This window comes from Lepidochelys kempii, chromosome 7 (genome assembly GCF_965140285.1).
Source record: "Lepidochelys kempii isolate rLepKem1 chromosome 7, rLepKem1.hap1, whole genome shotgun sequence".
Lineage (NCBI taxonomy): Eukaryota > Metazoa > Chordata > Testudines > Cheloniidae > Lepidochelys > Lepidochelys kempii.
In genome coordinates this window covers 4,850,437-4,867,286 of record NC_136386.1, presented here as the reverse complement: position 1 = coordinate 4,867,286, position 16,850 = coordinate 4,850,437, and the positions used below count along the sequence as shown (strand labels likewise).

The 16,850-nt window shown below is 38.0% G+C and overlaps 1 protein-coding gene across 7 annotated transcripts in view; it reads left to right on the top strand.

Moving 5' to 3' along the window:
- The window catches only part of CADPS (calcium dependent secretion activator), a 389,541-nt gene that overhangs the window by 250,544 nt on the left and 122,147 nt on the right, over positions 1–16,850 (top strand). For all 7 annotated transcript variants that reach the window (XM_073350983.2, XM_078853539.1, XM_073350980.2 and 4 more), the window contains exons 10-12: positions 2,327–2,435; positions 4,057–4,269; positions 15,851–15,987. In XM_073350983.2, the coding sequence (XP_073207084.1) occupies positions 2,327–2,435; positions 4,057–4,269; positions 15,851–15,987 (459 nt within the window). The remainder of the gene's footprint in view (positions 1–2,326; positions 2,436–4,056; positions 4,270–15,850; positions 15,988–16,850) is intronic.

The following is a 16,850-nucleotide window of genomic DNA, read 5'->3' as shown; positions in this document are numbered from 1 at the left end:
TAGTCTCTAAGGTGCCACAAGTACTCCTTTTCTTTTTGGGTTAGAGAAGATATTCTGTACTAGAGAAGCGTTGTTGTCTGTTGCTATAACGGCTGCAGGAAATAAACACAAGTTGTATCGCTAGAGGTTGATGTTAGATTAAAATTGAATCACTCCAAATTTAAATTTTTCTTGAGATCCCTAATTTCAGAAGGGAACTACTTGTAGAGTAATACAATTCTCATTATTGTCATGAAGTAATTGGGAGCTGCCAATGGTAAACAATCAGTAATAAATTCAGCAGTGCGTCCAGGAGGTGGCGGCATTCTACCACATGTAAAGTACAACTGATGGAAAAATAAAAGCAAGAGTGCTCTAAATGCTGTGTTTGAACTGATTGACCTGACTGAAAAATAATGAACTGATTGAAAAAAATGAACTGATGGAAAAATAAATGCAAGAGTGCTCTGAAAGCTGTGTTTGTCGGCACTAAGGTTAATGTTAAATGTATTATTGTTTTTACAGCCTTTTTCATTATTGAATAGCTATGAAGGCTGAGTACATAATTTCAATCAAAGTTCATGCCACGTGCTTATGTCTAGTATGAGTCTGAAAACAATATATGTTGATCGTTGCTCAGTATTCTTACTGGTGGTAGTAAGCATTGCACTTAACAGGTCACTAGTATCTGTCTTTTAATCTTATTCCCACAAATGTGGGGGCTTTAGATTTTTATGAACTGTTCCTGAGAATAAGTTGCCATAATGAAAAAAGAAAAGGAGTACTTGTGGCACCTTAGAGACTAACCAATTTATTTGAGCATGAGCTTTCGTGAACTACAGCTCACTTCATCGGATGCATACCGTGGAAACTGCAGAAGACATTATATACACACAGAGACCATGAAACAATACCTCCTCCCACCCCACTGTCCTGCTGGTAATAGCTTATCTAAAGTGATCATCAAGGTGGGCCATTTCCAGCACAAATCCAGGTTTTCTCACCCTCCCCCCCCCACACACACACAAACTCACTCTCCTGCTGGTAATAGCCTATCCAAAGTGACCACTCTCCCTACAATGTGCATGATAATCAAGGTGGGCCATTTCCAGCACAAATCCAGGTTTTCTCACCCCCCACCCCCATACACACACAAACTCACTCTCGTCCTCCTTTTCTTTTTGTGAATACAGACTAACACGGCTGTTACTCTGAAACTTGCCATAATGAAAAATTCTTATGAGTGCATGACAGTACTTAACACGAACCAGTAGAGGGCAGCAGTGTATCGAGCAGTGATTGAGCAGTGATCTAACCTGCTTGCAAGTAGTTTCATGTCTACAGCTTTAAATAAATCACATTTTATGAGCGATAGATGCCACAAAAATACATGCTGCATGTATATTTATACTAGAGCAATGTCTCTGTCGTTTGGAGGCAAATCTCTTTGCTGCTTGGCTGCCATGGATCGCGAACACTTGCGCACACACCATCTTTCAAGGTGTTTCCGCACTTCCAAAAAATGACAAACATGATCCATTAAGATAAGAGTTTTAAAGAACCACATGAAGTCAAAGTTTCATCCAGAAGTCAACAAAATGTCTAAACTCATAAAATTATGTAAGGAATCCAGGCTCTGACACAACCTTAACAAAGTCATTTGCAATAATTTGACAATAAATTTCCCTGTAAGTTCCTAGCCTAAAGCACAGAGAATCCTTTGCTTTCTAACAGTCTTCTTTCAGACATTCCAGATTTTAAAATGCTAAGTACAAGTTGGGTCTTGATGCAGCCTGATGGCCTCCTAAAGGCAATTTGAGAGCTGACAGAGATCCCGGAAGCTGAAAAGGCTTCCATCAAGAACTTGACATTGAATGTATCGTGTCATACAGATGGTAACTCAGAGGAGTGAGAGCTGCCATTTACAGCACCGATGACAACAACTGCAGAGATCAGTGGGATTTTAAGATTGCTTTAATATGACTGGCACCTAGCAATTTAGCTCACATTGTTTGTGACAGGGTGTCACTCTGGCACTTGTCTGAGATGAATGGTAGAGTTTTTAAAGCATGTAACTTCCTCTTTTGGGGAAATAAAAAAACATATGTATCAATGCAGAGAATTAGGAATCAGCTGTAAAAGAATGTGTAAGAAAATGTTTTGCTAAGCATGTTAAAGTCATAGTCTGGCAACGATCAATAAGAAAATAAAATCTCCTTCTTGATCAGTAAATGAGGATATGCCCTGTGCAAAACTCCAGTTATTGAACATCATTTGTAAGCATTTACACTTAGAATCTCCCTGTTGTGGTAGCATGGTGCCATGTTAGCTTTGTGGTTTTCTTCAGGTTAGTCAATACACATTTGCTATGTGCAGTTACCGGGAGAAAAAAGCTGAGCCTCAAGAACTACTGCAACTTGACGGATACACGGTGGACTACACTGACCCACAGCCAGGTATGAGGAAAGGTGACAGGTTTTTGCTAAGAGATGAAGCTTGTCAAATTTATGAAACTGCAAAATATAGCTACAAAATCAGATCCTTGTTTTTCTATCTTTGTGACTGGTTGTCTTATACATACGTTTGTGTTTATACTGATCGTTATCTATTCAAAACTTGAAAACCACACAGCCTCTAAGTTGATTTGGGGAAACCGGCTGAAGATGAAATATTATCAAATTTCTTTCTTAAGGGCACAGAGGCTGGCATTTTCACAGGAACCTAAGTGGGTTAGGTATTCCCAGTGAAACCAGTGAAACCAGTAGGAACTGAGTTTCTAACTGAGCTAGTCTCCTTTGAAAATCCCAGCCTAAATCTTCAGATTATTCTCCATTAACTGACACACACACACACACACATACACCCCTCCTATGCCAACCAATGTACCTTTTTTCATTATAAAAAAAATACTTACAAGACCAGAGTATCATTTTCACTGATCAGGCTTTTCCAGGGCCTTTCCTGTACCTGTTTGTGTACACAACAGTCCACTTCCTGATCCCTGTTCTCATGTGGAGTAGCACCACACCTTACTGATTTCCATGGGACTACTTGTCAAGGACAGTGCTACTCAGCATGAGTATCGGGATCTGGTTCTCTGTGATGAGTAGTGGCCCTGCATTCCAATGGGAGCAGACCAGATATGCTACTTTGGGCTGTTGGAAGCTCAGCTGTTCTCCAAAGATGACCAGCTCAGCTTTGTGAAGAACTAGGAAGGACCACACCACTCTAAGCGTGAAATCAGGGCCACAGCAGTGTCAGTAAAACTCCCATTGGATTAAATGGGTCTGGGATTGTCCAGATCGAGATTACTGAAGACAGAGGACTGCATGTATTCGTCCCTCCTAAATGGGCTTCAGCAAGTAGCCAGAAAATAGATGCCAAGGGTCTGATTCTGTTACTCCAGGTTTACACTGTTGTAACTGAGGTCAGAACCTGGCCCCAAATTAGGGAGCGAGAAAGAAACAAACATTCACCCCCTGGAAAAGAGAAATGAATGAAGCCCTGTCCCCACCTCGAGTCTCATTTCGAAGATGAGAATTGGTAGTGGGTTCTATTTAAGGGCTCGGCAGTTCACGGGAGTTTTGCTTGAAAAAAGACTACAGCACCTGGCCCAAACAGCTGGGGTCAAGAGAAGGGCTGGTAAATGTTACATATAACTGACATCTAGCTTCTGTAAAAACAATCTAATGCTCCATTTTAATGTTAAGATCAAGCAGTTTGAAAAGTTTCTTAAACCCTTTGACACACATTGTGCTCCCAGGAACACCAGTGCAGCTTGTTGACTCTCCAGTCCATCGAGGTCTACTGGAGTAACTGAGTGCATCTGATACACACACACATGGACATAGATATCCAATGTGTCACCTAGGGAGGTGCTGAATTCTCCATTACTGGCCGTCTTTACATCAAGATTGGATGTTACTTTTTAAAAGGAATGTTTTAGCTCAGTGGGCTGAAAGCAGGAATCATTGGGTGAAATTCTACACCCCGTGTTATGCAGGATGATCTGTTCTGCTGATAAGCTCTGTGAATCTGTGTTACCATGTTAAAATATTTTGTTTTTTCTCCTGCCAGGTTTGGAGGGTGGCAGAACATTTTTCAATGCAGTGAAAGAAGGAGACACAGTGATTTTTGCAAGCGATGATGAACAGGACCGTATCCTGTGGGTCCAAGCCATGTACCGGGCCACCGGCCAGTCCCACAAACCTGTGCCACCGACCCAAGTTCAAAAGCTTAATGCTAAGGGAGGAAATGTGCCCCAGCTAGATGCCCCAATCTCTCAATTTTGTAAGTAAATAAAGTTCTCCTAGACAGCAGAAGTCTCTGATGGAAAGAGTTTCTGCACTGATGTGAATAAATATTCGGTCACAAACTTCCAACTTTTTGAAATATTTTTTTGTGATTTCTAAGCTGCTTTTACATCAGTGAATTCATAACCAGTTAACCTTGTGTTTGACCCACAATCAAACCCAAGAAACAAATTATGTGGAGAAATTGTAAAATGAGTATCTTAAAGTGCAATACTTGATAGAAGAGAGATTCTGGGAGAAACATTTTCAGTAGGGCTGAAGCCCAATCTCCTCTTTTACGGGAATGCTTTTCCCATCCATGAGAAGAAAGTCACAGGTCCAGATCAGCAAACTTGATTTGCACCTGAGGTCAGGTACCTAGAGGTGCAAGTGCCCAGATTTACACCTGCAATTTAATTGCACATTCAAAAACATAGGTACAAATTGTGAAGGTGGAAAACGCACCCACAAAAGGAGGCTCCCTGTTGAAAACTTAAACTATGGGAAAGCATATGGCATTTTTAATAGGTTGCTTTTACAGATCTGGTAGATGTGAATTTTCATCTTATAACTCTTGATTGTCTGCACACGCTGTGCGTTTGTTCATAGTTTGCTTAATTTTATATTTAGCATGATTCTTTTTGTCTTCTCACTATGATTTGATTTTAAACTAAACAAAAAATCCATTATTTAAACAATCATAAGAAGCCAACACAAGTCAAAAAAGATGAATGAGGTGGATATTTTTTTGGGAACAGATCTTAGTACCACCTTTCACAGCTCTTAATTGTGGACGTGTATCTCGCTTTAACTTCAACAAGAATTATTCATGTGCTATCAAGAAGAGACTGAAACCATTAGGTAAAATAAGGAAAAGACCATAAATTCCTCAGGAAATTCTTCTAATTAAATCAACTTTACATTTAAAATTGCAGAGCCATTAAAATAGTATCCATAGAACTGTAATTGTTTTGAATATTTTGGCATGATCAAGGAATTTAGAACTATATTTTCCATACATGGTGAAATCTATTTAGGGTTAAGATAATTTGGGCTTTTTTAAAAAAAATCAGGATTTAATATACTAGTCTCAGGATTTAGAAGAACTATATTTCCAGTCCCCAGAGAATACAGTTGTGGGACATGTAGGACATGTGGGCTATTGGACCTCTTTTACTATGCTTCATATGCTTGCATATTTTGGACTCTTCTCTGCACCGCATAGCTCGTGTCCCCTTACAACATGAATGAGAACATAGTATGGTACACCTTGGTCAATGCATATTAAGTGTTTTCCTTTCTGTGGTCCTGCTCCTGACCTTACAGAGTCAAAATTCCCATTGACCTGCGGGGTCATTGACTTAACTAAGGACTGAAGGATTGGACCCTAGAATGGCATGGGGCCATGAAAGAGAGTATAGATAACTGGCTAAAAGGAGCATCTTACACGGAGGGAGATTTAACCCACACGGCTAGTGCTTATTCAATAGGTCTGTCCGGGGCATGGTGATCTTGGTGCAATCACAAGGATCATATTTTCACCCACTTGAATTGTTTGTCAAAAGGTTTTTCAAAATCCCGTCCTCCTTGCATCCGTTTGTGGGGCAACACTTTGTTGGTCAGTAGCCATTTTCATAAGTGTCAAGTATCTCCAGCAAGGAAGAGGTATGAAGCAAGGAGCTGAGTGTGGCTCCCTTATGCTAGGGCTGGTTCAGTGCCAGGTCTGGCACATTATAGGGCAGCCTCAGAGCTACTAGCTGGTAACATCCTGTAAGGGGCTGCCTGTTAGCATGATTGCTATAGACTGGCAGCACTCCGGACACACCCCTTCTCTTCCCAACGTAACCCTATCCCAGACCTGGCATTAGAGCTGGCGATGGCAGCCGAGGAGTCTTCTGGGGGGAGGGAATCTGGGGGAGGGAATCTGGCCCATCTCTTTGCAGGTCCCCGTTCTCAGACACATTTATCCTTAACAAATGTACACTAATCAGAGGCACTTGCAGTAGGCCTTTCCCACAACCTTACAGGGACTGAAGACAAAGACTATCAAGTGGTGTAACTAAGAGCCACACTCTGCCCATGGTCAGGGCCCGCATCCTGTCCTGTGTGACCTCAGCAACCAAGGGGCTGAGTAAGCAGTACTGTACCCACTGTACTTATAGGTAAACTGAGATGGAGAGAGGTTCAGCGATTTGCCTGTGACTGAGTGGCAGGGTCAGGAACAGAACACAGGAGTCCTAGCTTCTTCTAACCATTACACAACCCTCCATCAAAGACTTGGGCCGCGCCCCTTTATTCTCCCATGTTCCGTATATTCCTGTATACTATCCATACATAAAGCTGTAGAAACTCCACAAGTCTGAACTTGCACTTTCCTTCTCATTCTTCCACCGAGGCTGGGTTCTCTCCTCTCCCTCCCACCTCAAGAAGCCAGGATCTTAAACCCCTAAATTCATCCTCTGTGATCAAGTAGAGTAAAGAGCCAGCCATGCAGAGCCCTCTGTTCTTCTCAGGTCCTTGGTCCATCCTCATCAGCTTAGAACCGGAAGCCTTTGGCCTCTATGCTACCACCAAGACTCGTTAGCAGAATGGTTTCCACACAACTTTTTCTGTTATTGGAGCCCCTTACTGCTAAAGTAGCTAAAAATCTCATCAAGGAGGTCATTCCAAAGTGCAGAGTCCGGAACCCAGACAAACTTCTGCTTTTTTCTTCCACGGTATCTAGATGAACGGCTCCTCCTACACAAGTGACTAGGGGAAAGAGGAAAACATGCCAGAGCCCAGATTCATCCACGCATTTCAGCTGCTCTCTGCTGATGGCAGAAGTAAGGAACTAGGACCAATAGCTTATATTTGTATGCCTGTATATTAGTGTATGTTCTGTGGACAGAATACTGCGCTCATTTAAAAGATCATTGGGTAGTAAAATACATGCAGCTTAAGTCATAAAAAAGAAGAAGAGGGTCCTTCATGCACACATGATGTTCATACAGTCAAGTGTTTTGATTATAGATAGAGATCTGGATTAAACCTTTTAAATTCTAAAAATTAAGTATTGCATTTTAAAAGGGGTTTTGATTTGCTGGGGTGGGTTGTTTTATTTGTTTTGTTGCCTGCAGAAAGGTAAGGACTATTGTTAAGCACTGTATTCTTGTGCATTTAACTATATACCTTGCAGATCTTAGTTTTTCTTGCTTATTATAGTGTAAAGGTCTTGGCAAACGAAGCACTTGCAGGAAAGTAAATATTAAAGCCGTTTCTCTATAAGTTGTTTTGTTATTGCTTTCATGGACAGAGTAAGCCGCTTAAAGATGGTAAAACTATTTTATGTTATACACACACACACACACACAAATCCAACACTCCAGTCTTGTTATGTAGCTGTCTGTTAAACAGAAACTTGAGAACAACACATTTTGCAGTGGGGAAACTTGGGAGTAATACTGAATTCATTTGGTTCCCACCTAATTTGACTTAGCAAATATAAACTTTATGCATTACTCAACTTGTCTTCTAACTGGCTAGCAACACTTGACTTTGAAATAAACAAACAGCTCTAAGCAAGAGGGGAGTGTATTTTTTGTGCAATTTAAATATTGGAAAAAAATAGATCCTGCTATTCATTAATTTGTGTATGACTCTACAATCCCTTTTATGTGGGTGAAACTGCACCTTTGAGATTGAGAATTTCTGCTTTTTTTATTGTTGTTTTGCTACAATTTAGAAGAATAAAATACACTAACACAAAGCTCTACTTGTTCTCAAATATTTGCATTTATAAGAGAAAAATCCCAAAGCCATGCTTGTTTACTGTTGAAATGATGTACAGTACTGTAGTTAATAATGCTGCCAAGATATATTACACCCTTTGGCAATATATTAAGCTTCATAAAAGTGGTCACTTGTATGGGAGTACCAATCTTTGTCCATTCTATGTCAGTAGTACATTAAACCCCCCAAAAATCATACTCAGCTTTCATTTTTTGAAAAAAATTTCTTTTAAACGTTAAAGATTGGTCAGTAATTGTTTTACATACCACTTGTGATTATACTTCATTTTTAATGTGTGTTATATTTAATGGCTGTTAACCACATCATATACCAAGAGTTGGCTGTTTTGAGATTGTAATTATTTGTTCCAACATAATAAATGGCTAGGTTTATTGAGCTTCATAAGAAATTTTCAGCTGTAAGTGTCGTTGTTCTTTTTGGGGATTTTTTTAAAGTTTTCTTTTTCATTCTTTGCTTGAACCCAAGTACTTTAGCGCTAGGTTAGGGTTCCTGTCTGCTTTCCTGAGCCTTGTTGCTAGTCTTTATGTTATTCTGGTTTGTTCCTTCTTACCCTGCTAACTTCTAGCTGGACTCAAGGGTAAGTGCTTCCCTGTAGCTAGCACAGCTCAGATAATCAGACTAGATTATCTGACATATGCAATGTGCTTATTTTTCACTTAAATCTTTCTCATGTTTAGATTTTGTAGTAAAACTTTCCATGTTATTTTCCTGAATTTAGGTTTGAAATGTAAGTTTCCATACTGAAATTAGGATGCATGTGATGTTTGCATAATTGCCTTCTCTCCCTGGCTTTCACATTGGCATCAAGTGATCCTCTTAGTAAAGCCAATCATTAACATTTCCTATTTTTCATTCCAAGACGTAAATATTAATTAACATCACAATAAATCTGTAAATAATGCCTTTTTTTGTTTCATGGAATTTACATCTAGTTGACTGCTTAATGCCTGAAAACAGATCATTTTGCACTCTATCATTTTTTTCCGTTCCAATTATTAGCATGGTGTACTGCACCAGTAGTGTGGGGGTAACCATGGACACCTCAAAGAATAGAAAGGTAGGGTAGTAAACCTGAAGAGGCCTAACTGAGCAAGACAAGGTGTGCTTCAAAGAAACAAATCTCAAAACAGAAAGACATTCCTTGCACATCCAAGCATGAGTCTTCATGGCTTGACAGTTTCTGATCATGTAAAATCAAGAGTGGGTTATTCTGAAAGCAAACTGTAGCTCTTTGTTTACTCTAGATATTTCCAGACAGGAAAGACAATACACTATGAGTTAAAATAGTTTAGTCACAGTAGGGACTCTTCCGATTCCCAAAAACAAATATACATGAATGTTTAGCATGTGGTCTCAAATGTCATTCTTCTATCAAAGAAATGTTTTTTTAAATATAATAAATTAAGAAAATTGCTATAAGAGCTTTTTAATCCTCTTTTTGTTATTTTCCTATAAAGATACTTATTTAAACAGAAAGATAATAGTTTAAACTTGTGGAATACAAATGTTTTCCTCAGTTATTTGTTCAATCTTAAATAAAATATACACTGTACTAATTCTTTATTCATGTTTAAAATGCTGTTCCTCAAACACATGGTGAGTGCACACTTTACTTAAGAGGGAGTAGAAGCTGTTGGTTGTGAGAGCTGGCAAATATGTATCTGGAGTATTCTGAATGCAATTATGAGAAGGAGCAGGTGGTATCTACCCTCCTGAGCATTAAACAATACTCCTTTTTTTTTCTTGCATAAATGTACCCCCAGGTTGCAGGCAGAATTTCTTTACCCCTTCTTACTCCTTTACTGCTTTTTCTTTTCTTTTGTCTTTTAACATTTTTTGGATGTCTGATGAGGATTCTGATCCAACTTTGCCACACAATGTTGACTTGGTAGAAATTAAGGATTTTAACACTTTTGAAAGAAAGAAAGAAAGAATGTATGAATTTGGGTCTGATGTGCTTTAATTGCTTTATTTATATATATATATATATATAAAATAAATTTTATATATATCATGAGAACACTGTGTCTTCTTGTATTGTCAACTTGCAGATGCTACATTGCAGGAATGCAGTATTAAAATATTAATTCACTTCTCACATAACTTGCATGCATTTAAAATAGACTATAAATCACTTTTTTGTGCTTTAAAAAGCACGAGTGACTTATTAAAAACAGTTGAATATTTCCCCATAATTAAATTCAAAATATTTTCAAAAACAGTTAAAAACATATTTTATCCTAGAATTAGCTTTTCTCTAAAATCTAATTTTTACTTATTCTGTGAACCACTTGGTTTTATCACATATTATAAACTGTAATTCGCTTAACTACTGAACCTTGGATAACTTAGATTTCATTTCAAGATGTAGTATAATTAATAATTTACAGTAAAATGCTTTACTCACTATTAAATCTTTAAAATGAAGTTGTAAAATATGTTTTCATATCCAGTAGAGGGAAAAGTAAAACCAAGTAAGAAAAAGTGTGACAGAATATTCTCATTATTTAAAACAGCAGGAACAATACTGAAAATGAGCTCTTGTAACTTTGGGCTTGAAGGTAACTTTATTCACCTGAGTAGTCCCATTGCTCTCGATGGGTTAGGTGAGTAAAGCTACATGCATAGGTGTTTGCAGAGAGGGGCATAATCATGGTAAAATTTGAAATATTAATTGGATTAACTTTTGATCAGTGGCAACATTATATCATACATAAAGAGGAAGGGACACAAAAAGCATTGCCAGAAATTCAGTAAGAAACAACAATATGGTGCTTTAAGTCCTATTTTATTTATTTATTTATTTATTTGACTAGAACACTAGCAGCGTGAGCTCGTGTTTTCAGTTCTACAGATTCAAGCAAAACTCGGTTCCTAGGCACTTTCTTTTGGTGTTTTGTTAACAAGTAGTCATTCTGCGAGTGTCTGTAAGTTCTATTTAATCTATGAGACCATGGAGAAATTTAGCTGTTCCTCAAAGCATGCAGTCAACTGTGTGGCACAACACAATGGGCAGGGAGTTCGCCTGCAGTTTTGCTTGCCCTCTCTCCCACTGTTGTGCATAGCTGAAGAAGAGTTAAGTTACTGAAAAACTTAGCGTTGTAGTCTGACCATGCCAATAAAGACTCTTCTAGAAATATCTGTAAATGAATAGCTGCCATCAATCATTGTCATTCCTTTATTTCATGTCTCCTGATGAGGTTGACTAGTGTCATTGTTTGTTACCGTCCAAACCACATCTTCATTCTTGTAATGTCAAGCAGATATGACAAGTACACATTTTCCAGATGAGTAAGATACAAAGTCACCTTTTAATTTACAGTTTTATAAACAAATGTGTTGTAAAATTTACTGGATGTTCAGTTGCCCTTGGTACTCAAACAAAGTCACTCATTACTGAAAATAAATAATTTGGAGTCAGAAATTCTTACAATAAAATGGCTACCCATAGCCTTTTATAACAAGAATTCTTTTATGGAGCTTGTCCCCAGTTGTGAACTGCAGCAGTCTTAACAGAATCTGCCTAAATTCTTACTGTAGCAAAAGACACCAGGGGGAAAAAAAACCACAAAACCAAAAACACAAATAGCAAGAAAGAGATGTTTGACCTTTTTGTCTGTTGCTTTCAATTGACTGTTGTAAATAACAGAAGGACTGCCCTAATAGAACAGAGTGGTGGGGCATTTTTTTCCTTTTTTTTTTTTTAATATATCTATGTCTTGCTAACATTGACAGATTTTTAAGACTGTGACTTCAAACATATATACAAAATATGTGTTTGACAGAGAATCACAGTAAGGATAGCTAAGGCAGACAAGATAGACATGCCGGTTTTTTGTAATGCTACAAGTAGAATAAAATAAAATTGCAATAAGAGAAATGTATTAAGAAGGGCAATCATGTAAATTTCAGAGTTTAGTGTTAAAGGCAACAGCATATAGTTTTCAAGAAAGAAGGTTAATAGAGTTTGTGATGCCAGTATAACTTTAGTCAGTCTAAGATGTAAAACAACTTTTTTTGGCCTGTAGCATAATTTTGTCTTGGGGCCTTGAATAAAGAAGTGCCAACTAACTTGGCAAAGTACCTTGGAAAGGGATTGTAAATTACAGAAACAGCACATAACACTCTCTCTTTCTTTTTATTTAATTATCATTGTTATAAGAACAGATTAGAGTCATAAGGCCAAACAACTGATTTATTAAAAGTGTCTACAAATTATATGTACAATTTGGGTGTGAGTTTGAGCCATCTACCTTTATTTTGTAATTTGCTTAAAAGCACGTTCAAATGGTACAAACTGTTTATTTGGAAAGATGACTCTTTTATATTAAAAAAAATCATTATTTTACATGAAGATGTAGTTGTTACTTTAAAATCGTGAATGCCTGTCTGAGGCGGTTGGGGCAATGTATTTATGCTTTGCTTTTTCCTAGATAGGCAAATGTTTTTGGTATAATTGGCTTCTAAAATTCAGCTTTAGGAATAATTTTTTTAAAAAATCAAGATACAAAAGCAAATTGCAGATTGAGTGATGCATTTATTTTGTAATATAAAATAATTCAGTAAGCGAAGGCAAGCTTAGTGTAGGGTTGTAATTATTTTATCTACTGAGACATATCCTAAATGGTCCAGAGAATTCTGAGCAGCTAGACCAGTGCAATATTTTTATTTAAGTTAAATATGTGTGTGTGTAACATGCAGTTGAATCATTTTCCAAAGACATCTCCAATTCAAATCCCATTTGATTTTCACGAAAGACCTCCTCTTGAAAACATAATTTCCTCATTTCTGAATTTAGATCCAAGATGGTGGTTTGTGTGCACCTGACTCTGCAGTCCTACTACACAAAACAACTACAGAACATGATGAGTGGTTTTGTGGAGACGAGAGCTGCAGCACTGAGCCATGATGAGGACTGCTGTCGAGAAGCTTACTTTCTGTGCCAGAAATGGTCACATTTTAAATAATTTTAATGAGCAGAACTCATGCAAATTGCCCTTCTTTGGAATACATCTTGGTCAGTCAAGCTCATAAAATACCATGTACAGTAACTGTCTCTTCATGCGGTCATTCTGAGCCAGTGAGATCTTTGGAGTAATAGAGTGGGTACATACTTGGGAGTAATAGAGTGGATTTCAAGTGGGTACATACTTGGGAGCTGGGTAAGGCATTGCTTTGCAAAGACTAGTTAAAGTAAAACTGTCTTTGCGTTCAATTTACCACAGTGCAGTGGACTTTGGCAAGAGCCTACTGATCACTTAACTTCATGGGCTGTGCCTAGGGACCTGTATGGGTCCTCTGCTGTCGGGTGTAGATTGCTTATAAACTTATATTTGATCAGAGAGGTCTCTAAAATCATGAGCAGATCCTTAGCTCCATTGAAGTCGGTTAAACTATGAGATTAACACAATCTGAGGATCTGCCTCATGTCCCCTTCGTGAACAGAAATTGAAGGATATCCCAGATGAGTGTGAAAGGGAGAAAGTAGCAGTAATTTATAGTTAAATATTTTCTAGCAGATCAGTTTAAAGAGGTTCAACAAAAAAAGAGGGAAATGGCCCTTAAAACTTCCAGTTGGGTTACTCAAGGCTGAGAAAGTATCCTCTTTGCTGAACAACAAGATTGACAGTGCACTCTGGCTCATAATTGAAAAGTAATAAAATATCTGAGCAGAACTGGCAAATTAAGGCCTCCAGCCAGTTTGTCAGCTTGCAGTCTACTCTAGGGAATTTGAGAGCAGCAATCTATTAAAAAAAGCCTTGATATATCTGTTAAAATTGTAAAGCTATTTTATGGGCACTAGAATGTGGAATTGAAAACAGCAGATACAAAACCTTTAGTAGTGTATTCATATTAATCAAATCGATCTTGGCCCAGAGGGACAGAGATGATGGGGCATAATCTGTCAAAATAGATAGAAACCAGCCTATTGGTGTGTTGATAGTGTGCTACAATGAGAGACCCAAGCTTGGGGTGCACTTTAGATCCTATGCCATAGGCTGGTGGAGACTAAATGTGTCATGGAGGTGATGCGCTAATTCTCCATGTTGCGGAGGCTGCCCCACCCCTCAGAGCCAACACACACTAGCTAATTCGTAGGCAGCATCAACTCTAAATGGACCTGCTGTTTCATCTCCATGCTGGATGCATGGCGTCACAGAGGGGGAAAACCAGTTGGGGGTAAGGTAAGAGGCAGATAGATGGCAAATGGGAATCTTTATGTTGAACAAAATAGAAAAAATTAGCCCCAGTACTGTAGAATATGTTCTAAACCACAATGGCTGTTCAGCAGATTTCTAATCAAAATGATTACAAGCGCCTGCTGAATTAAGTATTGCTCACAGTTAATTGAAATGTTACGTTTTGAATCGATGTTGTCATTCTGATGGGCAATGCTATCAAGATATTTAACTGCAGAATATCGAGAAAAACGTAGACAGTGCCTTCTATAATAGATGTAATATCTATGGGTTTAGACATTCCCAAGACATCTTGTAAAATGACACCATCTTTCATAGGTTAATGTTAAATATTTAATTAATCTTATATTTAACTGAATACTTTGCTTCCATTTAAGTCTTACTTTTGTTTTTTTTTTAAGTTGCATATTTTTGTGTTTTATAGGAAAGGGTTAGTTTGCTTTAGAAACAAATATAAATACCAAATTATTACTAAGAAACACTAAATTTTAATTGACTGTGGTTTTGTGCTCTTTCAGCCTCCGTAATTGTTTCAAGACCACACAGTTCCCCTAGGACTTGTAAACAGAGTGAGATTTAACCCTGCTCTATTTGTGAGGGATTTGGCGAGAACCCATGTAGCAGGAAACTTGAGTAAATGCAAAAGGAGAGTGAAAAGTGTCTTTTAACTCAGTCGTTCCCCATAGAACAAAGCTACTGCCTAGGCATCCCTTCTTGGCCCCACCTACACTGAATATTTTGTCTTGTTTCCACTGGTGAATTTACTATAATTTTAGTTATATATGTTGAGATTAATTAGTTAGCCCCTAGGAGTTTATGCCGATAGACATCACCCACATCAGAAAAGTGTGAAGATGTTGAGGCTATTAATTCACAAAAGATGGCAGCTCATAATCCTAGCAGAGTGAATTCTGTCTGTCTGTTGAAATGGCTAACTGAATCTGCACGCTATCAGGCTACTTCCTCCGTGACAACAAACTACATCTCAATTTAACTTATCAGCAATGCTTAAATGAGCATCTTTTTATTTCGTTGAGGTAGCATTTAAAAACTGTTGTAAAAAAATCTGAGATTGGGAGAGACAAATATTGGCATTTTGATGCAAAAATTATAGATGGTTTTATATCTAGAAAGCCTAGTAAATTTAGAGAAATTGCTACAGACATAACTTTACTAGAATGGCAGAATCTATTATATAATTAATTTCAAATAACTAAATAGGAGTTAATTTACTTTTGCAAGCCAAAAATCTGTTAGCTTATTGTGTTTTGTAAGATACAGAATAAGTTATTGGGTTTGTGTTCTGTTTTTAAATACAGAATAAATGCACTATAATGAGCAGTTGACAAGATGTTAATTCTAAAAGCTTTGGCCTGAATGCAATAAGATAGTCAAAATGTGATGCAAGTTGACAATGGGAGGTGAAGAATATATTTTTGGGAAATAAAAATGAATGGCAATATAGGGGAAGAGAATTATTTAGCTTTCATGCTTCATGGTGTATATTTTTCTCTCTCGTGTGTATGTCAAATAAAATGTGCTATATTTCTCTAAATTGTGTCTTTCTCTATATGTATAAATGAACAGATGCAGATAGAGCTCAAAAGCATGGCATGGATGAATTTATCTCTTCCAACCCCTGTAACTTTGACCACGCTTCACTCTTTGAGATGGTTCAGCGCCTCACTTTGGACCACAGACTTAATGATTCGTATTCTTGTCTGGCAAGTATATTCTTTGGTCTATAGTGATATAAACACCAGGAAAGAAAGTCAGAGCTAGTGCAAGTGGGTGCTGCTCCCATGTTGCCTGAGGAGTTGTCCCTGCTTTTGCCAGCTCTGAATTTGGTCCCCCAAAGGTATTTGTTTTTAAGAGGCAATAACTTACTGTTCTACTGCAGTAGCAATTTTGTGTTATAATTTATATTCACACTTTTTATAACGTTAGCTCCTGCAAAGGCAAACTCACAGCTGGAGAAATATTGTAGACTGCCGCAATGATATTTTGCAGTTTGCACCATTGCCCTACAGAATTTTACAGATGACGGTACAGGAGAAAAATCAATAGGTATGGTCCCATCCCCCTTGTCAGTGTAGTTACACCAGAATACATGTACCCCAGTATTTGTACGTACTTATGAGTCGGGTTCCAAGCAGCTAACAGTTTGCTCTGTCTGAGAAGTTACCAAATGTTGGGCATGATCCTGTAATCTATATTCATTCAGGAGTCCTATTGTCGGGATCACTCACATGAGAAAGGATTGCAGGATCTGGTACCACTGATTAAACAGAAAAAAATATTAAGATTATCCGAATATGACTTGTCTTTGTTATTTGGCTGCAAAGTGCTCAGCCCAATGGGCCCCTGATCTTTGATTGCGGTTCCTTGGTTCTACGATAATACAAATAAATACTAATGTACAGGAGTTGTACAGTGGATTTCTAGAATGAACAGTAACTTACAGTGTTTGAAATGCTAGAAGAGCCAGAGCCCTTAGAAGTCAGTGGGAGCCTTTCCATAGGCTTGAGTGGTCTTTGTATCAGGCCCAATATGCAGATGGCATTCTAGAGGGGTTAGATCCTGATCC